The sequence below is a fragment of the Colletotrichum aenigma genome (genome assembly GCF_013390185.1).
Source record: "Colletotrichum aenigma strain Cg56 chromosome Unknown KSG_Cg56_contig01, whole genome shotgun sequence".
In the NCBI taxonomy this organism is placed as follows: Eukaryota; Fungi; Ascomycota; class Sordariomycetes; order Glomerellales; family Glomerellaceae; genus Colletotrichum; species Colletotrichum aenigma.
In genome coordinates, this window is record NW_023500907.1 from 6,606,430 (window position 1) to 6,632,730 (window position 26,301).

Below are 26,301 nucleotides of genomic sequence, written 5' to 3' on the forward strand. Positions count from 1 at the left end.
GGCACATGTGAGACGGGGCCAACTAAGATTCAGAAGTTATCAAGAGGAAGCCGGTGGGTTGAGGAACAGGCATAGAAAGAAGAACAACTTACCCCCATGAAGTGTAGTGTTGCGTTCAACCCATTGAAGCCCGTCCGTATGTGGAGCAAGATTGTGCTCTGAGCCTTGGGCATGTCCACCCAGATCTTGAGATTGTGCTGCCCCCAAATTCCTTGAATGGCCGGGCAGTTTTCGTTGAAGGCAGCAGCTTGGCTCAGGTAACGGATGACGAACTTTTGCCAGAGGTCCTGCGACTTGAAATGTGACATCTTCTTCACGACGTCCCTGATGAGCTGTTTCCGCCTCAGCCGTCGCAGGGCAGGATTCTTGGCGAGCTTCGGGTCCGCTCTGATCCGCAGCTGGAGCTCGTCATCCGCCACCATCCAGACCAGAGCCTTGGCCTCGCGGTAGGCGACACTCAGCGGATGCGCTTCCATAACCTCAGCCGTGAGGCCACGGCGGTTGGCCACAAACAAGCCAGGTCCGCAACAGCGCTTGGCCCTCGGGCGTGTCAACGTTCGTCGCCCGGTGCTTCATCGCACATCCAGCGAGAAACACGCAGAGCTTCTCGACGAAGAACTCCTTGCAAAGGATGTCGCCCGATACGCGTTGGTACGCACCAAAAAATTGCTTCAGACACTGGGTTTGCTCAGTCTCCGGCTTGTTGACTAGGGCCTGGCATAGTGACCACTTGCACCTAGTTCCTTTGGTCCTGCGGCACCACGTACCAGAGGGCGCAGGCGTAGGCAAAAATAGGCCTCACGCTGGTGATGTATTGGTGTCGAAGCTTCAAGACATCCGGACCCCAGGTTGATCCACAGACGCGCCACATCTGATACATCATTTGCCTGACCTTGGCAAGGGTCTGTAAACAGTGAGTTAGTGATAGAACAGGAATCTGGTTCGAAAGGGCGAACTTACATGTGCGATGTGGACGTTCCACTTAAGCTGATAATCCAGATGCAAACCGAGTACTTTTATTGCATCGTCCTTAGCCTCTGTAGGAAACCCCGAAACATTCGGCATGACGTTGACGATGGGCGGGGCTTTGCGCGACTGGCACAAGTGAATGACCTGCGTCTTGTCGGCACTAAATCCGGTGCCATGCAGCGACGTAAATCTCGTCAATCGACGGTACACCTGTGCCAGTGCCTCGCAATTCAACTCATAGGAAGAGGAAGCAAGCAGAATGGTGATGTCATCGACGTAGCCTGTGATGACCAGGTCGAAAAGTTGGAAGATGGTCATATCGGCCCTGCTCTCTAAAATCCGGCTCTCCCTCAATCTCCTGAGAATGGGTATCGTGAAGAACGCGAAGAGGATTGGAGAGAGAGGGCTACCCTAGGGAACACCGATCTTGATCCAAAACTTCTTCGAAAGCTTGCCATGTAGGCGAACAGTGGTGCTGCGTCGAGAAAGGAACTCCCAGATAAACTGGATCATCCAAATCGGAACTCCGTACTCAACAAGGAGACACAGCAAGTGGCAGTGAACAACACGATTAAAAGCGCCAGTCATGTCGAGGGCAGCGACTGTAAAACAGATACTCTTGACAGACCAGTTTCTGTATATGGCGTTGATGATGAACTCAAGGGCCTGTGTAGTGGCCTTTCGTCGGAAACCAAATTGCTCGAACGGCACGAGTCCGGATGCGTCCAGCTAATCCGTCAGTCATTTCGTAAATCGAGATACCGCACTTGCCCTTGGCCTTGTGAACAGGCATTCTCGTATAACGCCGCCAACTCTCCAGGCTTCGACCTCTTTTCCGCCGAATTGTCTGCACAGGGATCATCAGGGGATGTGGCGAAACACAGGGGAGCATAGCCAGCGAACGCATGGTCCGTGCAGATCTCAGGGCCGCGAACCTTCGTCGAAAGTATCGCGCACAGTACGAAGACTGCGGGGTGACGAGGCGCATCCGACCCACCGTCTCCTCCGCACTGTCAAGATTCCTCAGCAGCGCTCCATCCACAAAACGAACCCGCAGGATTTCGTCGCTCGACACAGCTGCGTAACATACCAACCATCTCGCTCGCGGCGACAGCCCCCGTCACAACGGAGAAGATCCGACTGTTCCGCCTGGCGCGAGGATGACGGGGAAACTTCGGCCAAGTCCACCTTACCTGGTTGCACACCCTGCCCAGACCTCCAAAATGCGACCCATGCCTGCAAACCTCCACTAGCCACGTGGGACCGTAGGGTAGCGGCCCACTACCCGCGCTTTACCAGCGAGCCCCAGGCGCGCCGGAGGTCGCCAGGTACGGACGGATACGCAATTGTACTATCGCCAAAGTACCTGCAACAAGCACGATCCTTCGCGTGATCGAGCACGCCATATTCAGCCCCAAAATCAACGATGAGGTCGCGCACCCGTCAGCTCTCCGAGGAGGGCACCATCCCACTACACAGAGACTGATCCAGACAAGTGAGCCGAAGACAGCCCAGATATCTCCCGGAGTTTAACCGACTTGCTCAACGCCAGAAAAAAAGGCCACATCCCAGTCCGCTTTCAAGCGCTGAACGGCTCAACCACGGCAAGATAATACGCATGAAGAAGCTGGTCAACCGATGAGAAGCAAGAGCTTGCCCGAAGTTTAACCGAGTTGCCCCACAGAAAAAAAAAAAAGCAGCATCTCAGTCGGCCAAGGTCGACGAGCTCGTCTCGCCAACTGGCATGCTCCTTCACAACGCTCAGAGGCAGAGTCACCATGAGACAGAGCTGGATCAGTAAACCGGAAAGAAGCCAGAGGTTCCCCGAGGTTTAACCGAGTTGCCCGCCTGAAAAAAATCCGACATCTCAGTCGGCTAAGGTCGGCGGCGGTGGCTGGGATCCTGAGGATAGATGTTGGAGTAGACTATGTTTTCTGACAACAGATGCGCACCTCCGACTCTAAAACACCGCCACCATTGCAGATTGCTGTTGCCACGCTTTCTGCCCTTCCAAACCGCTTCTTTGGTTTCCTGCATTGTGCCTTGCTGTCACCGGCCCCAACCGGATGGGCTGCGCAGCACTGACCTACACTGCCGAGCGGTGTCTCTTGCAAGAAGAACCGAGAGACCTCGGCCCACTCAAGTGTCCTTGTGTGACTGCTCCGCATCTGCATTCAGGGTTCCAGGGCGATTCGGCCAGCCAACCCGAGTACAAGTCAACTCCTAAACTCCACGCCTGGGACGCCGCCTCATCCCGTACAACAAACTATGCAGCCCTGCCTCCGTCAACCTTGCCCGTCTCATATAGACAGATTCACGGTAACCATTAGACCACTAAATAGATGGCTGCCAAGGTTCCTTGCCCTCTATTTCGCCAAATGCCACATCGAGATCTCCAGCCAAGTTTCCCGCTAACGGGCACCTCACATCCTCAATATTTGAAGACACCCAGCAGTTCCATTGTACTCATGAGGTCGCGTCTTGCGGCGCACCCCTTCTTGGCTGGATTGCGGCTTTAGAGTCGTGTGCCAAGCTCGCTGCCCATTTGATTTACGTCACGCCAGACCCTATAAATGCGTTGAACTTGATCTAGCTTCCAAAATCCGTTTCCTCTATACTGTCTGATTGTCTGTTGGTTTTCTCCTTGCTCCCTCTTTCCACGGGCGTGGGCTTTGAGTGAAGAGTAAAGAAAAGGCTAGACAGTCAGCAAAGCAGGAAGAGAGCAGAGAGCACAAGCAGTATAGCATCTTCAGTGTAACAGAATATCGCGGATTCCCAGCAGTTGAGGGTCACTTTGAATGCCCCTGCGTCAAGCCACGAAGAAGTGCGCCGCATAAGTTCAAAAGTGCAGCCCATTTGCAATGTTTCATCGCCGGTCGCTAGAATCATGCCGAAACGCCATCATACTCATGAATGAGACGGGCCGGACTGGGCAAAACACCAGCTAATTCGATCATCTCGTTGTCATTTCCATCTTCATCGCGAGAAGTCAAAAGTCAGATCCCAAAAGTGCACGTAAAGCCTGCGTGGGAATAGTAACGGGCGGCCTGAGACACTCGAAGGTTCTCGCAGGTGTCAGGCTTGCGATGGAGAGCGGATCTGGGTCTTCGCAAGAAGAATGCGCCGCGGAGCTTGGTTCATGTCATGCTGCACAGCCCCGCTGTCTGGCATCCACAGCCATCCATAGAGAAACCAACTCGAAAAGATGTCCAGTGTTGAAACCTTGCTTGCTATTATGTCATGATCTATCTAGTCATGCGCTCTCATTACTTTATACAGGTGAAGTGTTGAATATTGTCTACAGTGTAAATGGCCGTTGAGATCTCTCATCAACCTATCTCAATCCCAAATCCAGCTGACGAAGCGAATGGGCCCCGTCTTCTTGACCTCGGGCTCCTCGGGGTACGCGTCGGCCTGGTCGAAGGCATCGTGCAGCGCGATGCTCTCCAGAGGCACGATCTTGGTCTTCTTGACGAACTTATAAATAAGGTAGGCGCCGAGGACCAAGGGGATGTCACTGGCAGGTGGGTCAGCAAGTCTCCCACAGAAGAGCGGCAGTACAAATACTCACAGGTACGAAGACACGAAGCCGCTGGCGCTCCAGTTACCCTTGGTAAACACCTCGAAGCCGCTGGTGAGAAGGATGGTGATGCACATGAAGAGCGCCACCGTCGAGGTGTAGACTGAAACGCAATGTTGTTAGCAAGGATACAGTCCAAAACCAACAGATGTCTTACCTGTCCACGAGTTGTGCCAAGGCAGCCTCTCCATGGCGATGTTCTGCTTCCTCATCGCAGACTTGAGGCGCAGGTGGTTCAGGAGGATCGCCGACCACGACACCAACACACCCGCCGCCGTCAGGTCCACCAGCCACCAGAACACAGTCAGCGCGCCGTTCGACAGGCTCATGAAGCTGAGGAACATGAAGGCCGTGAACAGCAGCACGCACATGTACGGCGTGCCCCACGCCGTCGTGCGCAGAAAGATCTTGGGCGCCTGGCCCTTGAGCGCGAGACCGAAGAGCACACGGGTGCCCGCGAGCAGACTCTGGTTGGACGCGGACCATGCGGAGGTGATGACGACGGCGTTGACGACGCTGGGGATGGCGGGGATGCCCGCGGCGGAGGCGGCGATGACGAAGGGGCTCTGCGCGGCGGTGCCGTACGCGTCGTCGAGGCGGGTGTCGTTGCTGGCGACGAGCATGCCGACGACGAGCACGGCGAGCATGTAGAAGAGCACGATGCGGGCGAAGACGCGCTTGCAGGCGCGGGGGATGGCGCGGCGCGGGTTCTGCGTCTCGGCGGCGGCCATGGCGAGCGACTCGACGCCGGCGAAGGAGAAGACGGCGCTCGTCATGACGCCCCAGTAGCCGAGGAACTTGCCCCAGTTACCCGTGGCGATGTGCTCGACGAAGGGCCCCGGGTCCTGCCAGTAGCGGAAGCCGATGCGCGGGGTGCCGGGGACGCCGCCGAGGTCGATGACGAGGCCGAGGATGATGAGGAAGATGACGAGGAGGATCTTGAGGAGGGCGAAGACGAACTCGACCTCGCCGAAGACGCGGACGAAGGCGATGCCGACGACGAAGGTGAGGATGATGAAGATGACGATGAATACGGAGGGGTTGAGGTCGGTCCAGAACTCGAAGAGGACGCAGATGGCGGTGATCTCGGAGGGGATGGAGAGGATGTTGCCGTAGACGAGGTTCCAGCCGATGGCGAAGCCGAGAGCCGGGTCGACGAGGAACTCGGCGTGGCGGACGAAGGAGCCGGTGACGGGGAGCAGGGCGGAGACCTCGCCGAGGGCGAACTGCACGGCGCAGACGATGAGGCCGACGGTGGCGTAGCCGAGGAGGGCGCCGAGCGGGCCGCCGGTCTGGATGGCGCCGCCGAGGCCGAGGAAGAGGCCCGTGCCGATGGCGCCGGCGATGCCCAGCATGGACAGGTGGCGCTGCTCGAGGCCGCGCTTCAGGTCGCGGTCCTCGGTGGCGGTGACGAGGTCGCCGTTGTGGTCCTCGCGCGGCTCAAACGGCCCGCCGCGCGGCGTTGAGGACGCCGCCTCGATGTCGTCCGAGGTGATCCAGGCATGGCGGGTGACATCGGTGATGCCCGGGGACTTGGCGCCCGGGAATGGGATGGTCTCGGTGCTGCGGCTCATCGCGGCTGTGATTTGCTGCACACCGCAAGCCAAGGGAATCCTTCACCTCTCTCACCGAGGTCTGCAAGGCAGTGAGACGCGAGGGGAGGGAAGCAAAGATTGACCGCGTCCGACAATGATTCGCGCTGTTCAGCTGTGTCGCAATAACACTGGCTTACGTAACTTGAAACGCCGCGATCGGAAAAGGCCTGAAGGACGGGATTTGGGCGTGGAGGAAGAGAGGTTGGTTCACCGCACCGAGCAAAAGAGGAAAAAACCTACGTCCTACGCCGATCTCTGGTTCATGCGGCTCTGGGCCATGGCGGGCGTGAAAGGGGATCAAACAAAGGTGGACGACGTCGCAGACAGAAGAAAGAGGCGGCGCGAGTGAGAAGAAATTTCGGCGTCCTGTCTTATCGCGACTCCATTTCGGAAGGTGAGATTTCCCATTTGATGGTGCCATCTGCGCTAAGCGGGGCCCGTCCCACACCCTCTGCTGCAGTGCTGCAGGAACGATACCGCAATCGTCCAAAGTGGTACGTACATCCCTGTCTTATCAGCTTATCGGTTGTTTCGAAACCGAGGCTTCTTGGGAACTTTTGGGACGGGACTGACTCGAGTTCGCAGGTTTCGGCTCCCGCAGTCTGCCCATCTGGAAGAATTCAGGTTCCGTTGCGATGGCTCCTCTGCGTCGGAAGAGAGTGCGAACAGTGTGGGCATGCGGCATGTTGGAAGCTATTGCTACCCCGCGGATGTATTGGTGCGAAGGCGCGAATAATCGGGGCATCATTGCCGCCACTCGGACCATTTTTTAGCTAATCGCTACCGGCGCAATGCGTTTAATCCCAGACTCGCAGAGCGGCACCGCAACTGGCTCCGTCCTGTGTTTCCGAAACCCGGAGGACCGGGTCCGTCTGTGGAGGGTGTCGGCCCCACACTGCCGAGTCCGTCGTCACGAAATTCGGTCGGTTTGGTCTGGCGGATTTCTTCATCTCTATCGGAACAACAGTGGAAGTAATAAAATAGTTTTTCTACTTGGATTTATAGATCATACTTCAAGGCTTCTTAGCCGCAAGTTTATTGGATTTCATCGTAGCTAAATTCTCATGGGACTCAGCAAAACACTCCTCCCGTGTAATCACGTGACCTGTCGTGTGTAGGGCGTAGATAACGACACGCGAGATCTGAAGGATTCAAGAACCCCTGCAAATGACTAATTTCGGCCAAGTTGCGTCCAATAACGTATTTCAATGTCTGATTCTGCCTTCCACGCAGCATCTCATCAAGGTCACATCCATTACCAGCCAGCGCCCTCTCCGACCAACACCCGCCTCACCAACAGTCATGGCAACACAGACAAGCACGGAGCTGACAACGTTCGAGCCCGCAGCTTTGCCGCCACGTACTGCTCTAAGGAAGGACCATGAAGCTCCCGCGAGCGTTAATGTGCCGCTGGTCGCCCACGGCCCTGCCGAGCCCACGACGGCGCCGGCGGAGGCCGTGGTCCTCTCGAAAGCGAGAGCTGCCATGGTCATCGCACAAGTCTGCGGCCAGCTGTTCTTCAGCAGCTTCTGCAACGGCATCATCGTCGTCGCGCTACCGTCCATGCAGGCCACCCTTGGTCTGGCGGAGGGCCTGCTCGTCTGGCCCAGCTCCAGCTACTTCCTCACGGCGGGTTCATGCCTACTACTGGCGGGCTCTGTCGCGGACGTCGTCGGGAACAAGCGGGTGAATCTGGTCGGGTCCTTCTTCAGCGCCGCGTTCGCCATGGCCTGCGGGTTGGCGCGGTCGGGGGGCGAGATCATTGCCTTCCGTGCGCTACAGGGCGTCACGAACGCCATCATCACCCCGTCGTCCATATCGATCATCTCGAACAATGTGGAGGAGGGCCGGCCGCGCAACATGGGGTTCGCATTCATGGGATTCGCCCAGCCTCTCGGGTTTTGTTTTGGTCTGGTGCTGGGCGGAGTCTTTACTGATACCGTCGGGTGGCGGCCGGCGTTTTACCTCGCTGCGGCTGCGAGTGGAACACTGTTTTTGCTGAGCATCTGGGCTTTGCCGCAGGATTCTAGGTCAAAGACAGGTCCATCCATCCGGAAGAGACTGGTGCACGAGATTGACTGCGTCGGTGTCGTATTGGCCAGCACGGGACTGGCATCTTTGTCTTATGTATTGGCGTGAGTGTCTAGTCCATCGCAGGTGCCACACTCTGACTGACGATTCCCAGGTCGCTATCAGCCGACATTAACAACATTCATAAACCATCTAGCATTGCCCTCTTGGCCATAGCAGGCTGCTCGATCCCAACCTTCGTTGGCTGGATGCACCGCCAAGTCACAACGCATCGCACAGCTCTGATTCCCAACTCGCTGTGGAAAAGCCACGTCTTCACCAGTTGCTGCGTCATGGTTCTTCTCACCAACGCTTTGACCAACTGCATGGAGCTGTACAGCAGTCTCTTGTAGGTTCACGTGTTCATCACACCTCACATGTCAGCGTCGCTGACGAAAGACCCCAGTTTCCAGCAAGTCCAGGAAGCCTCCGCCATCAAGGCATCGTTGCAAGTCGTACCGTCCCTCGTCGCCGGCGCTCTCACCAGCATCGCTACCGGGATCTTCGTGCACCGCATGCCGGTCCTGTGGATGCTGTTGATCTCATCGGCGATGAGCACCGTTGCGCCACTCCTCATGGCTCTGGTCCGGACCAACCAATTGTATTGGGAGAACGCATTCTTCGCGCAGGTGAGCACGAGGAACCGCCGCTAATTGTCATTTCTGCTGCCGTATCTGCGAAGCGACTGACATGCCTCTAATCTAGATCCTCACGCCGATCAGCTGCGATCTCCTCTTCACCGTCGGCCTTCTCATCATCTCGGACGTCTTCCCGCGACACATGCAGGCTCTGGGTGGCGCCGTGTTCAACACCTGCGCACAGCTCGGTGCGGCGATCGGCATGAGCGTGACGCAAGTCATTGCTTCGTCTGTGACCAGGCAGTCTTCGTATGCGGACAAGTCGTCGCCCGATGCTCTGATGACGGGATACCGGGTTGCGTTTTGGACGATGTTTGGATGGATGATGGCGGTCTGTCTTGTATGTGTACTAGGTATGCGACGAGTTGGGGTTCTGGGCGTCAAGAGGGATTAATCTGTGAGGTTCTATTTTGTAATCTCGCATATCTCGCTCCGCTGGCCTTTGTCTTGCTCTCAGACAAGTTCCACGGTCGAAGGTTAATTATTGATGTAAGCGACTTATCAACCATCATAATTGCCCATCTTACGGATCTCTCCATAAACAATGTTTCACCAACATCTGGCGAGCCAGGTTGTTAAACTGGATAGACCTGGAAAAATAAAAGACAAAAAGATTTCGGACCGTGCTAGGTCAACAGCCCATCGGAGTGAATGGGAATTCAACGACTCGCATTTCGAGCTATCTAAGCACCGATTAATTCGCGATAGCAGTTTATGAACTCGGAAAACTACATTTGATCCTGTCTCACAAGTTCCGATCCGATGCAGCGTAGGGGTCTAGGGCAGCGCGGAGAGATAATGAGCATAAGTTCAAGATGTCGCAGATCAACTCGAACCTCTAGAAGGAGGCAGTGACTAACCAAGCAGAGGCATCAACTCGTCGTTGAGTCTCTTCCCGATGTTCTCAGTTCCACGAACTCAGGACTTTTCCTCATTTCTCTCGGGTAGTGGCACAATGACGACATCCAGTTCAGTAGTAAGGATGGAATGTTGTTAGCAGAGTCTCTCACTGCGGGTCCAATAAGATGCTGCGAACGCTTGCCTGCCAGAGTGACACCCTTGTAGCTATTCCCGAGGGTTGCGATCTATCTACTCCCTTCGTTCATAGAGTTCACCACGGTGATCCAGTCTGCAGAATGCAAAGCAACCACAGGGAATGTCTGCGGGTCTATTGACGTCGCCGCTAGAGCGATGCGCGAAAGGGAGATGAGACAAGGCGACGCAGAAGTTCGATGACTTCTCCTTACTCATGGATGCCTTCAGGTCTTGATGGGTCATAAAGGTTCAAGCCGTCAGTGCTCAACTAAGGGCTCCATGACCAGATAGAGACAATGACCGTGCACGACAGCAAGAGTTGATGTCTGGTCGAAGCCTACATCTTCAAGTTGAACTATGTTTGGCATGTAATGCTAGGATGTTGTGGACAGGATGAATGTGGCAAAGGGACTAGACTAGCTCTTTATGTCTTGGAATGCGATAAAGGCTCGGCAATCCAAAACAGCCGTTTCAGCCACGAGAAGGAGACGATGCAAACAATCAATTATTGTCTGTCTCTGAAATTCGCAAGGGAGAGGCTGAAACTAGACTATACGTGGTGGCGGTTTTCTGGATAGCCGAGGATAACGACCTGAGAAATCGACGGAGTTATGAAGTCGTCACCGTCACAAGGGCCGATATCAAAGTACAAATTGTGCTTAGTTCGGTGCCGACGTCAGTGCTGACAGCTCCGTCGCATGCACTTGAAGATGCATTGAAAAAAGTCTTTCGGCGAGCGTCGCCATTGACTTCATGGGGATCAAGCTATTAAAAGCCTCTACTTTCTTCACCAACACAGACAATCCGTCCAGGACAATCCGCCGAGAAGGCAGGCTGCGAACCGGAGATACTGGAATGACGGTTGGTAACTCATTTTAAAGAAATGGGTTCCTGCAGGGAGCCATGGTTGAACCCTGCACCTATAGGGCGGCTTCTCCCAAAGTGGTGCGTGGGCCGTCGACGGTGAGAGAAGAAAAGTCAAACTAATAAACTACTCAAACCCGAAACATCTCGGAAGACCGGCTCGTGGGGACCCACCGGGCCCCTTCGGATCCGGCACGGCCTGGCGGCACGCAGGCCTGGCCAGACTCTGCCCCAGAATGATCGTCCTCGGCAGCAGAAGCCAAGACTTTTGACCGATCAGCCAACAGAAAACAAAAGCGATGTGACAGGTGAAGACAATTTTGACGTTTCGGCGTCGGTGCGGGTGGTGAGACAGGCTGAGATCGTGCACACAGTCACGTCAGATTGAGACGCTTAACCTTAACTCAAAAAGACATGTGTGCCGGAAAGTCTGCTCGGGAACCTTCAGGAGTTGCGCTGATTTGAAAGCAACGCGCTCATTTTGGCGCATGGTAGACCCAGTATTGCCCCATCCGCAACTTCGATCCCTCCACCCGCTCCGGATGTCAACCCGACGAGCCAACACATCGGACGAGCCACCAGAACACTCCAGAACGCCAGATGGAAATGAAGGAGCGCAAACCAAATGAAGGGCGAGCAGGCAATATCCCAGTCTCACCACAAGATCGCGCACCGCGAGCCCACAATCTGACTGTGGTGTCTCTCACGTCACCCATGGGGCGATTAGCCCGAGGGAGTGGCCCCACGAATCACATCCGCACGACAGGGATCTCGATACGCACTGTTCCGGCCAGACGGCACCGCGGTTACATTGCGAGATTGTGGAAGAGCAATCTCGAGTTCAGGAGTCAACCTGGATATAAAGTCCTCAGACCGTGATCCCTCAGCGGTAGTCTTGACTCTTTCGCCCCCATCGTCTCAAGCTTCTTTTTCTCCCCGACACTCTTTCACGGCTTTACGCCACCACACTCATTTGAATTAAGTCACTCATTTCCAACCTACTTGTACGCTCCCTCTCGTTTCGTGAATCAGGCATTCATCATGAAGGGACTCATTCTCAGCGCCGCCCTCGTCGGCGGAGCCATGGCCCAGGCCGGCCCCTACATGCCCTGCGGAGGCAAGGGATGGACCGGAGCAACGACCTGCGTCTCTGGATACACCTGCGTGAAGCAGAACGACTACTACAGCCAGTGCGTCCAAGGCAGCGCCGGCGCCGGTGCCGTCAGCGCCCAGCAGGTCACCACCCTGAAGACATCGACGAGACGCAGCTGTAAGTCGAAGACCGCCGGATCCGCCGCCGCCAGCGTCGTCGTGCCGCAGGCGCCCACCTCGAGCGCTGCCGGAATCTCGACGACCTCTGCCGGTGCCGCCGTCAAGCCGTCAGCCCAGCCCGTTGACACCAAGACAGCTCCTTCGACTTCTTCCAAGGCCGCCAGCAGCCAGGTACCAGTCAAGTCCGTTGCCGCCGAAGCCGTCTCCTCTTCCGCTCCCATGATCAAGCCTACCACCACTGCCGCCGCTCCCGTGACGACTTCCAAGGCTGCCGTCACCTCGGCCGCTCCTGCCACGTCCGCCAAGGCCTCTTCAGGCCCCGCCGCGTCGGCGTCAGCCACCCCTGGAAAGACTGGCAAGTTCAAGTGGTTCGGTTCCAACCAGTCCGGTGCCGAGTTCGGCCAGGGCACACTCCCTGGTACGGTCGGAAAGGACTACACCTTCCCGGACACCACCAAGGTTGATGTAAGGTGGCACATGACTTGATATCTGGAATTCACGCTGACACCAAAGCAGACTCTGATCAGTCAGGGATACAACACCTTCCGCCTCAACTTCCTCATGGAGCGTCTCGCCCCTAACGGCCTCACCGGCAGCTTCGACGCCGACTACCTCGCGGGGCTGACCAAAGCCATCACCCACATCACCACCGCTGGCGCCAGCGTCGTCCTCGACCCCCACAACTACGGCCGCTTCAACAACAACATCATCACCGATACCGCCGCCTTCAAGACCTTTTTCACCAACTGGGCTACGCTCTTCAAGTCTAACGATAAGGTCATCTTCGACACCAACAACGAGTACAACTCCATGGACCAGGACCTGGTCCTGAAACTGAACCAGGCCGCTATCGATGGCATCCGCGCCTCCGGCGCTACGAACTACATCTGGGTTGAGGGCAATTCCTGGACTGGCGCGCACTCCTGGGTGAGCACCAACGACAACATGAAGGCCCTCACCGACCCTCTTAACAAGATTGCCTACGAGATGCACCAGTACCTCGACAGCGACTCCAGCGGCACATCCGAGACGTGCGTCTCCGCCACCATCGGCGTCGAACGCGTCAAGGACGCCACTGAGTGGCTGCGTAGCAACGGCAAGGTCGGTGTCCTCGGCGAGTTCGCCGGCGGTGCCAACGACGTCTGCAAGGAGGCCGTCACCGGTCTTCTCAACTACCTTCAGCAGAACAGCGACGTATGGATCGGCGCTACGACATGGGCCGCCGGCCCCATGTGGGGATCCTACATGTACTCCTTTGAGCCCGAAACGGGCGTTGCGTACAACTACTACAACGACTTGTTGAAGACATACCAGTAGAGGCGTCCTGGGTGATACGGCAGCGTTGGAGTGGGACCAGGGCTCGGAGCCTCGTCTGCAATGCATATTGATGCTCTACAGCTTTGGATAAGCGTAGAAAATTTCTTTCTCTTGTATATAATAGTAGTAGGAGGGTTTTGGTAGTCGGCGTCCTATGTCGGCTCATCGCGGATTGCACCTCTTGGATCTATTCTTCAGCAACACTTCATCTTGAATGAGGCAAATTCTCTTGGATACGTGCATCATTTTGATTGATTTGCTGTGGCGAGACGTTGCTGTGATGGTTCTTGTTGTCAACTCAACCGGCAGACATCCGGATGATCCGGGATTGCTCCGATGGAGACCCACACCACCGCGCCGACTCCGGTGTCAACTCCGATATGCACGGTCATCGAAGGTCTGCGCATTGATATTCCCGAATTCTCTTTGGGCTAGGGCCCAATGGCAAATTTCTGAAAGTGCAAATTCCGTTGACAACATTGACCCTGAACCCGTGACAGACTCTAAACAAGAGCCGCCCTGATCTCAAAATTCTTCGCTTCCGGCTTTCTCGGTATTTGACCACCAAGTTCTTCGAATCATGTGACACCGTGGCTGTGTGGGGTGCGTTGTTCCTGCATCAGTCCCACCGAAGCCACAATCAAGCTTCGCCGCCTGCGCCGCTATGCACGGTACTAACGTAACCTAGGACTGTGGCACGACGCAATCTCGCTCCTGCCTGTTGGCATTCCTACGAACCGGCGTACTGGGAGTTCAGGACGAGTGAAGTTCGCTTTAACAATTGGACACCGTTGCAAGTGGGCCGATTCCTGTTGGTGCGCTGCAGCTGCCTGATGTAGTGGCTGAGGATCCCTGTCGAAGCCTCTCGAAACTATCTAGCTGGAAGCAGAAGGATCTGGTACAGTTACTCAGGCGATGAGTGTCACGGCGAGGCAGCAGCCAGCCTGGCTAACAGAGGCACAGCTGTAGCCAACAAACATAAATACTGCGTCAGCCCTCGGATTGCAGTGAGTCCTGTTTGAGAGGTTCGCAGCTCACGTTCCTGTCGTAGTGTAGAGGTCGAAGTTTCTAGTTCGCCATTTGCGCGAACCCAAATCATTTGCATCCTAGCAACGCCCAAAGTTCCTCTGCATCTCCAAATTCGAGACGCAAAATTGTGAAGAAAAGGTCACCAGAAAAAAAGAATCAACAGGCCCTTCAATCTTCCTTCCAGTCCGACAACATGTCCAAGTTCGACGGAGCCACGTCCTCCGCCCCGCGATCCCCGCGCACCCCGCCTTCCGCTCCGGGCCCGGACCCACAGCCGGCACCTTACAGCACCTGGTCCGGCCCACCCAGCACAGCAAACATCCTGACTCGCCAATTGGCTGCCGTCGCGCTCATCGTCCTCCTCTACACCGCATCCATCCCCTTCACGCCCGTCGTCTGGGTCTTGAACGTGGAGGGGAGCTCCTTCATCGACCGCCTCTGCGCCGGCATCGTCATGCTCTCGGCCTGCTACTTCCAATGGCAGATTGCGGGCCTGACTCGCCCTCTCGCCATTGTCTTTCCCGGAAGCAGTGGCAATGTCATTCGGAATGGTCGCATTGAGAGAGGCTCGACCTTGGGATTTGTATGGCATCCGTCAAATTACTGGCCGTACATCATCTGCGAGGCGATGCTTCTGGCTCTGGCTGAATTCGGAACCAGCGAGATGCTGAGGAGGAGCATTGTCTGTGGGGTTGTTGCTGGGCTGTGGGCTGTTGGATACAGCGCGACGCCAGAGTCGACGAAGAGGTGGGCTTACGAGCACCTCAAAGCGTGGATGTTCTGGATGGTCTTGGACGAGATCATGCGAGTTGGTCGAAGCAGTGTCAGTGGCCGTCGTCGTCGGTATTAAAGGTTACAGAGCCTATCTCCCAGCACGTGTTGCATGCATGTTGATATCATGAAGGCTCGTGTCATGGGGCAACTGCCAGGGCACGGTGGAACTTCACGTATTGTGGGAGACGCGGAGTAATCCTGCCAACAAAAAGACCTGATCACATAACCGATCTCAGTTTTTAAAAGTCTCAATAAACAACATTCAACCTCCCAATGAGAATTATTGTCAACTCAACCACTTTGCCCAATGCCAACGCAGTCCGTCCACTGTCAGAATGCCTTTCCATCCTGTGCCATCGTCTTAACGCGTATCAGCCCAGCAACTGTCGGCTGCCGTGTCATGACGTCGTGTAAATACTGGGGTCTTCTTCGGACTACAGGGAAATCCGACGCCGGTGTTCCCAGCGGTTGCCACCTCTAAGGCGGTCGCGCGCCATCAGCCCCATTGAAGCGCTTGTGCACGCGACGAAAATTCGTTCCCATGTTCCAGATTCAGTGCATCAAGCTGATTGCAAGTGGTCGTTACTTTAGACGGAGAACACCTCGATGGAAACCCCCTTGTCAATTCAACGGCCAATGCGTCATCGCAGCGCCGAAAGCTGGCTTGACCACAAACTTCCGGCACCAGCCGCTCTCTGCGAAAGTCAAAAGTATTGCCGAAACCGCGCGGTAAAGAGCGTGTTTATTGCCAAGTCTCTCAATTCTGCATTTCTCGAGCCAAAAGGGAAAGTTGCTCAATCGGTTTGTTGTCTCAACCGACGACAACTGACTCAAGGAAGTGGTACCAAGTGCAGCTCTTTTTCCTCTTTCGGCGCAACACCAGAATTATACTTTCTGCGCAAATGCGCGACTCTCCACAGTATGGGACGAACATGCTGGGACTACGTACGCCTCATGGGCCGGAGATCAAGCTGGGCGGGTTCCGCATACCAGAGGGAGGCCTTCCAAAGGGGCGGTGGTGTCGCAACTCCTAGGGTCCATGCTTCCATTTGCGAAGATCGCTGTTTCCAGATGTTAAATGATCCCTGCAATGCTATGCTCCCCGACAGTCTCGAGGTGGGTACCAAGGGGTAAGGCGCATGACGATGTGGGCGGTCCATACCGACAGTCTGGATATAAAGGAGACCACATACGGCTTGCAAGTCTTGCATCATCTTCTATCGATATCGCAACTTCGTTTGGAACCTGCGCCTTATTCAAACCTCGTCAAGAATCTCTTCGAAAAAACACCAACATCGTCAAAATGAAGTCCTCCGCCATTGTCGCCTTCCTGTCTCTCTGCCTGGCGCAGACTGCCTTTGCTGCTTGCAGGACCCGCACCAACGAATGCGTAAGCACAAAACCCCCGATGTCTGACATGTTTGCTGATGGGCCAAACTTCACAGTCTCCTCAATCCGTCTGCGATGCCATCGGCAAGCCTGGCGCTTTCCCCTGCGCCTCTACCGAGACCCAGAGCCCTGCCCAGTGCTCCCAGGCCGCCTCCCCCGGTGGTCCCACCTCCGTCAGCGTATGTCTCTCCTCCTATATCGACAATTCATACACGATTCTAATACTATACATAGTGCGAGTGCTGCGATCTGTAATCGGCAATAGCAGGACTCTTGCCGAGTTGGCGACGGTTTGATGTTACTTTGATAGATACCATTCTCGCTTCCTCATCATGCAGGACTTGGGATTTCGATAGTGTAATGTGCAACTAGCATGATAATGAACGAACTTATCGAGCCCGTTTTTTTATTCGCAGCAGTGAATGGAGTGAGACAAAGCGTAAGACTTGTGAGCGACGCAATCTGCAATCAGCCTATCGAATGGACTTCAAACGAAGAGGGCAGATAGAAAACCTATGCTCCCTTTCTCTACCGACCATGCAGAGTATTTCACCGATACACAAGACGCTACCATTTTGAATTGTCGAATGCAATGTCTGTATTCTGACCATCGGCTTCGACGTCTCTCGAATTAGTCCTAGTGCAAGGTCTATGAAGTAGGCTCCAAAAGAAGAGAGGATTACAAGCATTGAGATCAAGGAGGCCTTGAGGGTAACGAACGTTACGGTAGCTTCACAGATCCAACCGTGCTCACTTCACTTTTCAGTTGACTTTTGCTATCCCTGCGGATGTCCCTAGGCTCTTGAGCTAACCGGACGGACTACTGCCTTACCTATGAACTATGTTAAAAAAGGATTCCCTTTATGATTATACTCATCGTTACTATCATAATCGTTATCATCGTCGCTGCTATCTTCATGCTTATTACTGCATGTGCTGTCATGCTGTTATAACTTATCGTCATTTGCTCGCAAAGCAAAAGTCTTTCAGTGATGCCTTAAAAGTGGTGTATTTTCACAGCAATGATCCGAACCAACGGTCAGCTCATTGTTGCGAGAGCATGAATGGAACGTCAGGGATCTCGCTATCCAGGCCGTAATTAAAACGAGGGAACCTGGCCTGACGTTCGTGGCGTGCAGGGGCGAGCGGCCCCAGCGGCCGCGTCGGGATATTATCTGGAGAGCTCTGTGAAGCTTTCAATTACTAGTATTTGGGAATAGTGCTAGGTCTTTCAATGATGAGCTCTGCCGAATCTATTGATCGATAGACAAAAGCATGATACTACTAGTTGATGTGCCATGCTTGCTGAAAGCACGACCGGCCACTACGAAGGAGTATTCTTGATTGCCAATGTTCAATGATCGAGTTTCGTGAATATTCAATCTGACGCGTGCGGTGTGATGAGTCCATACCGCAGAAGACTGCCAGCAACACTGGTCTCCCATGAAACCCATGTCTCGTGTAGTGGCGCCGCCTGTACGCCTTCATTCTTCCTACTCTTCGACAAAATCTTCACTGAAATAGTCGTCCATGATGAAAATCGGAGACCGGCTAGTCGACTAACGGGGCTCTTCATCAGACTTTGGATAAATCTCAGATGACGCACCTCAACAGTCTCATGCCGTCGATTTCTGAGTATGGGAAACTTGCCTTTAAGGGAGATTTCGTATTAATCGCGCAGAGCACTCGCCTCCGCTCGAGTAAACCTTCGCAAAATGAGACCAATATACTTAGTGCTTACAGCATCGAACCGAGCGGCAGACACAGCGTGACATCGCTCTGGCAATTGACAGAACAGCTACCCAATCAGCGTAGTCGCTGACATGGATATAAACCACTATCCGGCAGCTCCCTTGCGGCCGTCAACCGAAACCCATGTGTCCTACGGGGTTAATGACAGGGGTCCACTGGGTGCTGACAGGGTTCAACACCACTTATCCGAGGTGCCCTATGAGAAGCTCCAGAGACGCGGAAGAACAGCCATCTCTGCATCGGACGGGTAGCCATATCTGCCGTGCGCCCGTGACTTGGCGGTAAGGTCGATATATCCCTGGACGCACGCCACGATGAATCGTGCCGTGCGATTGGACAATGGGTTTCGTTCCCGATTTTTGCTTGCGCAGTCTGAAGAATTGGCTGCCGGTAACTTCCCACTAGACGATGTTCGTTCTATGGACCGTAGGCTGCATGCCGTGAGGGAGGGGTTCAAGTGATGCGCGGAAATGAAGTCTTGGTCTAGACTGGCGCGCCACTCAGTCAGGCCACGACTCTTAAAAGATCAAGTGCCGCCACTGTTTGGCTTTTCTCTCCTCTCCGGCTCGTCCAGGCAGATCTCTCGGTCCTACACTCCCGGCAATCATGGACGTCACACGAAGCTTCAAAGCCGCGGCCTTGGCTGCGCTCATCTCAAGCCAACTGACAATCGCTGATCCAGTCTCTGCCAAGTTCGCAAAGCGGAGCGCTGCAGAACTTGCGGGCGCTTACGACTATGTCATTGTCGGCGGAGGTTTAAGTGGCCTGGTTGTGGCCAACCGCTTGACCGAAGATCCAGATGGTAAGTTGTTTGAATGAAGGAAGCCGAAAGCTCCCGACAACTGACTGCGCTAGTCTCGGTTCTGGTCGTGGAGTACGGCGAGTTCGACGGAAGTTGGGACGTCATGATTCCCTATTATGCTTCCAATACCCACCCCAACGACATGAGACAACTTCTGTCCATCCCGCAGCCCGGTCTCAACAACCGAACATCGGGAGTCCAGACAGGTACCGTTGTCGGAGGTGGCTCGACGGTCAATGGCATGGCTTTTGATCGAGGGTCGAAGGCGGATTACGATGCTTGGGAAGAGCTTGGCAACCCTGGTTGGAACTGGGAAAGCCTTTTTGAATACTTCAAGAAAGTAAGCACACCTCAAACTTGACTTCGCACGAGACTTACAGCTGACGAGCGCCAATTTTAGTCCACGACGTTCCACCTCCCCGCCCAAGAATATGTCGACAAGTACAACTTCTCCTACGACCCGAGCACATACGGCGACGGCCCCATCCAGGTCGGCTTCCCGTCCTGGCAGTGGCCTGACGTAGGTTTGTTACATGCTGAATGCGGGATATGCGAGGATCGAAAGTGCTGACGGGGTGACAGGAATCCAAAGAGACGCGTGGATCAAGGACCTTGGAATCCCTGTTCTCAATGACCACGGAGCTGGCGGCAACAATGTTGGAGTTGCTCAACTGCCCCAAAACTCCGAAGGAAAGAATGTCACGCGTTCCACTGCCCGAACGGGCTACTACGATCCTATCGCAGGAACTCGTGCGAACATGAACCTACTCATCAAGCACTACGCTTCCAAGGTGGAGTTCGAAGACAAGAAGGCGATTGGCGTCAACGTTGTCTCCCGAGATACCGGAGAAACATCCCTTATCAAAGCCAACAGAGAGGTCCTGCTTGCTGCTGGCGGAGTGCAAACCCCACGAATCCTTCAGCAGAGCGGTGTAGGGCCCGCTGCGTTGCTTGAATCCCTCAACATCGAGGTGGTTGCCGATCTTCCTGGAGTTGGTGCCAACTACCAAGATCATCCCTGGATGCTGATGTTGTACAACTGTGAGTATTGGAGTATCTTGCTGCTGGAGCGAAAAGACTGACTCTTCTCTAGACGGCAATCCCCCTGAGCTTGGTAGCGATGCAATGAACGATCCCGCTTTCTTCAATGCCTCCGAGGCCGAATACTTTGCCAATCGCACTGGACCATTCACCCACGCACGTGGCAACAACATCGTCTTTTTGTCGCTCCAAGATCTCACTCCCGAGTATGAGAACCTCACCGCCAGTATCGAAGCCCAAAATGCCGGGGACTTCCTCCCCGATATCTACAGCAAGCATCCTGAACTCGTTGAAGGCTTCCTTGCGCAACGAAAAGCTCTTGCTAAGCTCTACCGCAACCCCGAGGCAGGCGTTCTCGAAGTACCCTTCGGAGGCTTTGCTGGAGCAGGCATCGCCTTCCAGAAGCCTGTTTCGCGTGGCACGGTCTCGATCAACACCACAGATCCAGACCCTGCGACGACACCGATCATCGACTTCGGCGTCCTCCAGAACCCTGCCGATCTTGAGATGCTTGTGTTGAGTATCAAGGCCATGCGGAAGTTCATGGGCAGCAAGTCAATTGCCGTGCGCCAACCTCTGGAGATTCTTCCTGGCGCGAACATTACCAGTGATGCAGCTATCGCCGAGGCAGTGAGAAACTCTTTGTACGCCAGCTTTGCTCATCCAAGCGGTACCGCCAGCTTGCAACCCCTGGAGCATGGCGGAGTGGTAGATCCCACGCTTTGCGTCTATGGTCTTGAGGGGCTAAGAGTGGTGGACGCCAGTGTCATCCCGTTGATCCCCGCTTGCCATCTGCAATCCACCGTATACGCCGTGGCTGAGAAGGCTGCGGATCTTATCAAGACTACTTAAACGTGGCTGTGGGAAACGCATGTTCACCACCGTCATGTGTTTTGGCGCCCGGCGGATGAGGCAGTCATGGCAAAACATGATTCAGGGGAGGTATCGGTGCAAAGGCAAGTCTTTGTGTAAAAGTTGAAAATAATAAAATCACCTACTTTGCTCCCTAAACTTCGTTCCAAAGAACCCAGAAAGGGTTGGCTGATGCGCTGCTGAGCGAATGGCTTGAAGGCCTGTTCGACTTCACAGTAAGCCACATGAAGTCATGGCTAATGCAAGAGCTCGGCAGATCGAAAGGTTCGAGATGATTTAAGTGATAAAGCCGAATTAGACTCATCTTCATGTAGACAAGCTCTGTAAATATTTACATTGGACGCCCCAGACGGATCTGTATGTCGTCTGTCTTTCTGTGAATGGATTCCAACATCCTTTGGGGCATTGGCTGCAGGATAATTCACGACCAAGGTGAGATGTGCACGTCACCAGGAGCCAGGTTAGCCGCATGTCTCACGGAATCTTCAACAGTGGAGGTGAGACAAAGTAGTGAGACACTGGACAAGCCGAGTACCGGTGCCCGAGTCTGTTCTCCGCATTGGTGACAGCCTTCCGTTTCCGGAGGTCTGGTCCCAGATCTAGGCGTTCCTAGCCTAGATCCTCCATAATTCTTTCACATTCATTGGGTGTCGCTGAATCGTCCGGTGACCATTTGTGATCTTTGAACGGATGCGGACATCCTTCCTTCGGCGGCTTCCCCTTCCCAGCATCTTAACACCGATGAAAATCTCACGCAGAAGAAGCGCTTTGTTCATTCCATGGATGATCTGAGGCTCGCGCCGGTGCGCCTATGCTTTTACTGTTTCGTTTTCTCCGGCGTAAGCCAGCGAGGCAGTGTCTCGGTCGCCACTTTTGCCAGAAACTTAATCCTCGCATAGATATTGGGAGTGAGCCCCGCAACCCTGTCTTGAAATCTGAACGTCATTTTGTTCGTACACGACTCCCGGAGCCGAAGGAATCATGAGGAAATCCCACCTCCTCGCGGCGTTGGCTGCCAGCGCGAGAATGGTGACCGGGTTTGGCTATTCGAGCTATCCAAACTGCGCAGTAGGTTCCGAGGTTCTCTGATTACGTACCAATACGAATATGGCTCACATTTTGCCAGGTTATCTGTGTGATGGACGCATTACCAAGGTCGCCATGCCGCGCGCTCGACGCCGCTTGCCTCTGCGCCGACACCACTTTCACGGATCTAGTCGCGCCTTGTATCAAGGCGAACTGCACAATGGCAGAGCTTTTGGGTGAGAGCCTTTCAGCCTAGCAGGGGCGGAGTTGTTGCTAATGTTGGACGCAGATTCCGTGAGAGTTTCGGCAAATGCCTGTGGAGTGACGGTTGCGGACAACACAGCCCTTCCGCGATATCTCACTGGCATACTGTTTGCATTGCCAACTTTGTTCATCGGCATCAGAATACTTAACAAAGTCTTAAATCCTCTCCCTTGGGGTGCAGATGATTTCATGGCGATCACTGGATACGTCAGTTGGGCCGCCATTATGAGCTCCGGGACCTTGCTGATGCGGACAGCGCAGGTTTGCACTATTCCTTTGGTGCCCTTGATTTATCGATGTGATTGATTCAAAACCCCTCGCTGTTGTACATTTGGCTGACCGTTTTAAAGCCTTGAACATCGGTCTCGGAAATCCTGTATGGACAGTCACGCCCACCAAGATGGTTGAATTCCTTCAGGTAAGCAACCGCTTGATAAGACAATCACTGTAAGGTTTATGTTAGAACAGCGCAATGGCTAATATTTGAAAACCTCAAGATGTTGTTTGCGACACAAATCCTCTACGTTGTAGGGCTCATGACCCTCAAAGCATCAGTGCTGTTCTTCTTTCTTCGAATTTTCCCAACACGCGGCTTCCGAACAATCATTTGGGCCACCCATGGTCTCAACTTTCTTGTCGGACTCATTTACATAATCCTGACCTTTGCACAGTGCCGACCCTTGTCGCTGTATTGGACAGGCTGGGATAAGAATGAGAGCTACAAGAACGAGAGATGCCTCGACTTTAACAGATTCATCTTGTCAAACGCCATCATCAACATCATCCTGGACGTCTGGATGCTGATTTTGCCGTTGACGCAGCTTTACAAGCTGAATTTGATTTTGCGGAAAAAGATTGGAGTCATGCTGATGTTTAGTGTGGGATTGTTGTGAGTTAACATCCATCAAACACGTCACTTCATCACTAACAAAATCCAGCCTTACTGCCGTCAGCGCCATTCGGATCCACACAATGGTCCGCTTCATGACAGATAGCAACGTAACATGTGAGTCCGAGTCCGCGAGTCCGCGACATGTCCATCATTTCAAGATGCTGACCGAAGTCTTAGCTCAAGCACTTTGGGTCTATGTCTGGACGTTCACCGAGCTCTGCGTTGGCGTATTTGTTGCGTGCATGCCAAACGCCGGTCAACTGTGGAGAACACTGTTCATGAAGCCAAAGGAAAAGGCGATTGGAGAGTCCAAATCCAGACGACACTCTGCGTATGGAGCAGAGATGGTCTCGTTACCGGAACAGAGTCAGAAGCATAGAGAAATTTCGGTCGCGTCATGTAGTGAGGGATCAGAAAACGCTGTTCCACAGTCTACTCACTCGCCGGTCTGACACCTTCCGGCGCATAGCGTTGTACATACTCATCATCAACTGCCAGTACATACTCATCGATTGATGATCCCAGATATTGATACTTATAGATAATCTAATTAGGAGCTTTCCTCGTCATCGCTACGCTTCTTGTTCAAGTCACGATCCACGACATCGTCGAGAACTGCCAATCCTTCCCTCTCGGCGCGAACTCTTGCTCTCTTCAACCGACGAGTATCCGACTCCGTCTTCCTCGTAACCCACCACGTTATGCAGGTGATGATGGCACAACAGCCGACTAACGCCATCGCAGCAGCAAAGCTGGTCTGATACCGCGGCGCGTATTTCGATCTGAAAATCTGAGGGCCGATGGCGCCGCCAATCTGGCCGTAACTATTCACAAACCCAATACTGAACGCAGATCCTGTAGCTCTAGAAGTAGTTTGCACACGCCAGGGCCACATCAGCGGGAAGAAGGCGGCGGTGAAGGCATTGCCGATGAGGGTCGCAGCATAGACGGCGCCGTTGGAGGGGTACGCAACGAGAACTCCATAACAGGCAAGAATAACGGCGAAAACTCCAAGAGGGTATAGAGGTCTCGGAATGAGACCTTTGTCTGCGAAGAAACCGGTGACGCCAATGACAAAGATTGCTAGTATTGAGATGGGCAGGTTGAGCAGCTGAGCCCTGGCAATCGTGGTGAATCCGAGGTTTGCGATAACGGTTGGCTGGTAGAAGCGGACTCCAGAAGTGCCGACGGTGAAAGTAGCCCAAATGGCAGTGAAAAGCCAGAGTCGACGATCCTTAAGCGAGTCAACGATTTCACTCCAATTGAAGTTCATCTCCTCGGCCCTTGGTGCGTTTGCTGGTAGTCGGGCTTGGATGAAGGCCTTTTCCTTGTCGCTCAACCATTTGGCGGTCGGTGGGACTAGTTGTGTCAGTAGGTACCCTTTGATGTCAAGGCAGTCAACGGAACCTACAATCAGGAAGTAAGAAGTAGACAGCTGTTCCTAGTACGATGGTGATAAGGCCTTCCACCAGAAATAGCCTGGAGATGCTGTTGGTGCTCTAACCACTTTCGTTGGATTACTGATAACAAGACTTACCACTGCCATCCTGAAAGCCCTCTGCTACCGGAAACCGTGTCAAAAGCAAAGGCCAGAATACCGCTGAAGATCCCAGACAGATTTCCTAGAACATCTCCAGTAATGGTGAGTCTCAAGTTCAGCTACTTGTTCTAGGGTCTGGTGCTCACAGAAATAAAGCAGACGGATGGACATTTCATCGGGTCTGTACCAATATGTCATCTGAAGAATGACTCCCGGGAACATTCCGGCCTCAAACTAAAGGTTGGGAAAAATTAGCATCAAACTAATTTGGAAGTTTCATGGGTTACACACTGCTCCAAGTATGAACCGTGTTGCATAAATGCCGCCCTTGTTGCTGACGGGCACATGGCAAAGCAGAGCAATGCCCCACGAGATCATGATTCTTGACTGCCAAGCACTCGGTCTGAACTTCTTCAACAACAGGTTCGAAGGCGCTTCGAGAACGATGTATGGTACCTTTCTGCGTCAGTAAGTTCGCACCTTTCACGTCCCGGGATGCATCTTACATAGTACAAAACGTTGAGCAAATTGTACTCATCCGACGTCATGTCCAACTGCGTCATGATGTTCCTAGAAGTCCCCTTGTTCATGATTCGCGCGTTTGATATATTATCGGCGTCAATGTTTTTCATCAGAAACAACAGCGAGCAAATTGTCATGATGCGGAAGTCGACGCGCCTCATGAGGGCCTTCTCCTCCGCGGCAGTGAGAAGTGACCGCGCCCGCATGCGTTCAGCGTGGAAGCCGGAGACATCGCTGACTGCCGTGGTCTCGTCCACTTGCTCTCCGCGCCTGGCAAACGTCAGTCCGTCGGCTTTGCTGGGCTCGCCGTGGTCTGGCAATGACTGGGTCGGCGTCGATATGTCCTTTGAGTCGGCCATATTGGGTCAATACGATGACTCTGGTATCAAGAAAGCTTCAACGTAGAATGCAAAGGTCGGGTCATGGAAGCGGGAAAAACATTGCCGTTGAGTTTTAATGGCATCGATGCCCACCTCGTCGATTTGGCGATAACCGACGTGCCAAGACATGCATCATCCTCAAAATTACAATGACCAACGGACATCAGCCGAGCTCAGACAAAAATCCCGATCATGTCATCGAATGCTAGAATCGCGAGCAAGGTATATGCGAAGGGATGATTCGCTGCCGCTTCTTCAGCGTGGGATGCAGCAGGCGTTCGGGCTGCAACTCCGCGATAAATCCTCCGTTTCCCTCATGAACAATCCTTTCGTGGGGGCCGTTCAACCAGGGCAATGGGTATCCAAACCGCAGCTGTTGTCATTGAGTGAGGTTGGTTGCAATGAGCGGGCGACGTCCGACGATAATCCTTGCATTCGCAATCGGACCCCGCGATGACGAGATGCGGATGCCGTACCCCATGCACACCCATTCCCACGACAGCGGGCCGAGTACGGGAAATGTGTATCTGTCGGGCATTAGATAGTGAACGGCTCAACGATGCTTTTGTGGGGTTATGAAGAGGCCGAACGGCGAATCGCATGAAATCATCTCGTGGAACAATTCCAATACTCAAAGCTCTAGTAATCTATTGTAAATCATGATCAGAAAGCCAGAC

General features: G+C 54.0%; 8 protein-coding genes across 8 annotated transcripts; 6 read left to right on the forward strand and 2 right to left on the reverse strand.

Annotated features, from left to right (window-relative positions):
• Positions 1 to 4,308: 4,308 nt before the first annotated feature.
• Positions 4,309 to 6,123, reverse strand: DIP5-2 (Dicarboxylic amino acid permease; the record flags this gene model as incomplete). Its single annotated transcript, XM_037317016.1, has 3 exons — positions 4,309 to 4,486; positions 4,541 to 4,652; positions 4,707 to 6,123. 3 exons carry the CDS (start codon positions 6,121 to 6,123, stop codon positions 4,309 to 4,311), a joined length of 1,707 nt encoding a protein of 568 aa, XP_037185141.1.
• Positions 6,124 to 7,446: 1,323 nt separating this feature from the next.
• CGCA056_v001757 (Drug resistance protein) lies at positions 7,447 to 9,246 on the forward strand (the record flags this gene model as incomplete). The annotated part of the gene is made up of 4 exons (XM_037317017.1): positions 7,447 to 8,279; positions 8,330 to 8,563; positions 8,621 to 8,843; positions 8,920 to 9,246. 4 exons carry the CDS (start codon positions 7,447 to 7,449, stop codon positions 9,244 to 9,246), a joined length of 1,617 nt encoding a protein of 538 aa, XP_037185082.1.
• A 2,546-nt stretch (positions 9,247 to 11,792) lies between these two features.
• gh5-1-1 (Endoglucanase gh5-1) lies at positions 11,793 to 13,340 on the forward strand (the record flags this gene model as incomplete). Its single annotated transcript, XM_037317018.1, has 2 exons — positions 11,793 to 12,488; positions 12,540 to 13,340. The coding sequence occupies 2 exons, from the start codon at positions 11,793 to 11,795 to the stop codon at positions 13,338 to 13,340; spliced, it is 1,497 nt and encodes a 498-aa protein (XP_037185131.1).
• Positions 13,341 to 14,562: 1,222 nt separating this feature from the next.
• On the forward strand, positions 14,563 to 15,219 carry CGCA056_v001759 (uncharacterized protein; the record flags this gene model as incomplete). Its single annotated transcript, XM_037317019.1, has 1 exon — positions 14,563 to 15,219. The coding sequence occupies one exon, from the start codon at positions 14,563 to 14,565 to the stop codon at positions 15,217 to 15,219; it is 657 nt and encodes a 218-aa protein (XP_037185132.1).
• Positions 15,220 to 16,446: 1,227 nt separating this feature from the next.
• On the forward strand, positions 16,447 to 16,787 carry CGCA056_v001760 (uncharacterized protein; the record flags this gene model as incomplete). Its single annotated transcript, XM_037317020.1, has 3 exons — positions 16,447 to 16,533; positions 16,589 to 16,711; positions 16,767 to 16,787. 3 exons carry the CDS (start codon positions 16,447 to 16,449, stop codon positions 16,785 to 16,787), a joined length of 231 nt encoding a protein of 76 aa, XP_037186196.1.
• A 2,103-nt stretch (positions 16,788 to 18,890) lies between these two features.
• xptC-1 (Dehydrogenase xptC) lies at positions 18,891 to 20,979 on the forward strand (the record flags this gene model as incomplete). Its single annotated transcript, XM_037317021.1, has 5 exons — positions 18,891 to 19,086; positions 19,140 to 19,426; positions 19,487 to 19,610; positions 19,669 to 20,127; positions 20,180 to 20,979. The coding sequence occupies 5 exons, from the start codon at positions 18,891 to 18,893 to the stop codon at positions 20,977 to 20,979; spliced, it is 1,866 nt and encodes a 621-aa protein (XP_037186195.1).
• A 1,002-nt stretch (positions 20,980 to 21,981) lies between these two features.
• Positions 21,982 to 23,651, forward strand: CGCA056_v001762 (uncharacterized protein; the record flags this gene model as incomplete). The annotated part of the gene is made up of 9 exons (XM_037317022.1): positions 21,982 to 22,068; positions 22,127 to 22,262; positions 22,316 to 22,497; positions 22,552 to 22,588; positions 22,641 to 22,708; positions 22,788 to 23,179; positions 23,229 to 23,296; positions 23,360 to 23,548; positions 23,614 to 23,651. 9 exons carry the CDS (start codon positions 21,982 to 21,984, stop codon positions 23,649 to 23,651), a joined length of 1,197 nt encoding a protein of 398 aa, XP_037186198.1.
• Positions 23,652 to 23,732: 81 nt separating this feature from the next.
• On the reverse strand, positions 23,733 to 25,603 carry prlL-14 (MFS transporter prlL; the record flags this gene model as incomplete). The annotated part of the gene is made up of 6 exons (XM_037317023.1): positions 23,733 to 24,541; positions 24,594 to 24,661; positions 24,720 to 24,813; positions 24,869 to 24,956; positions 25,014 to 25,178; positions 25,229 to 25,603. 6 exons carry the CDS (start codon positions 25,601 to 25,603, stop codon positions 23,733 to 23,735), a joined length of 1,599 nt encoding a protein of 532 aa, XP_037186197.1.
• Between the last annotated feature and the right edge of the window lie 698 nt (positions 25,604 to 26,301).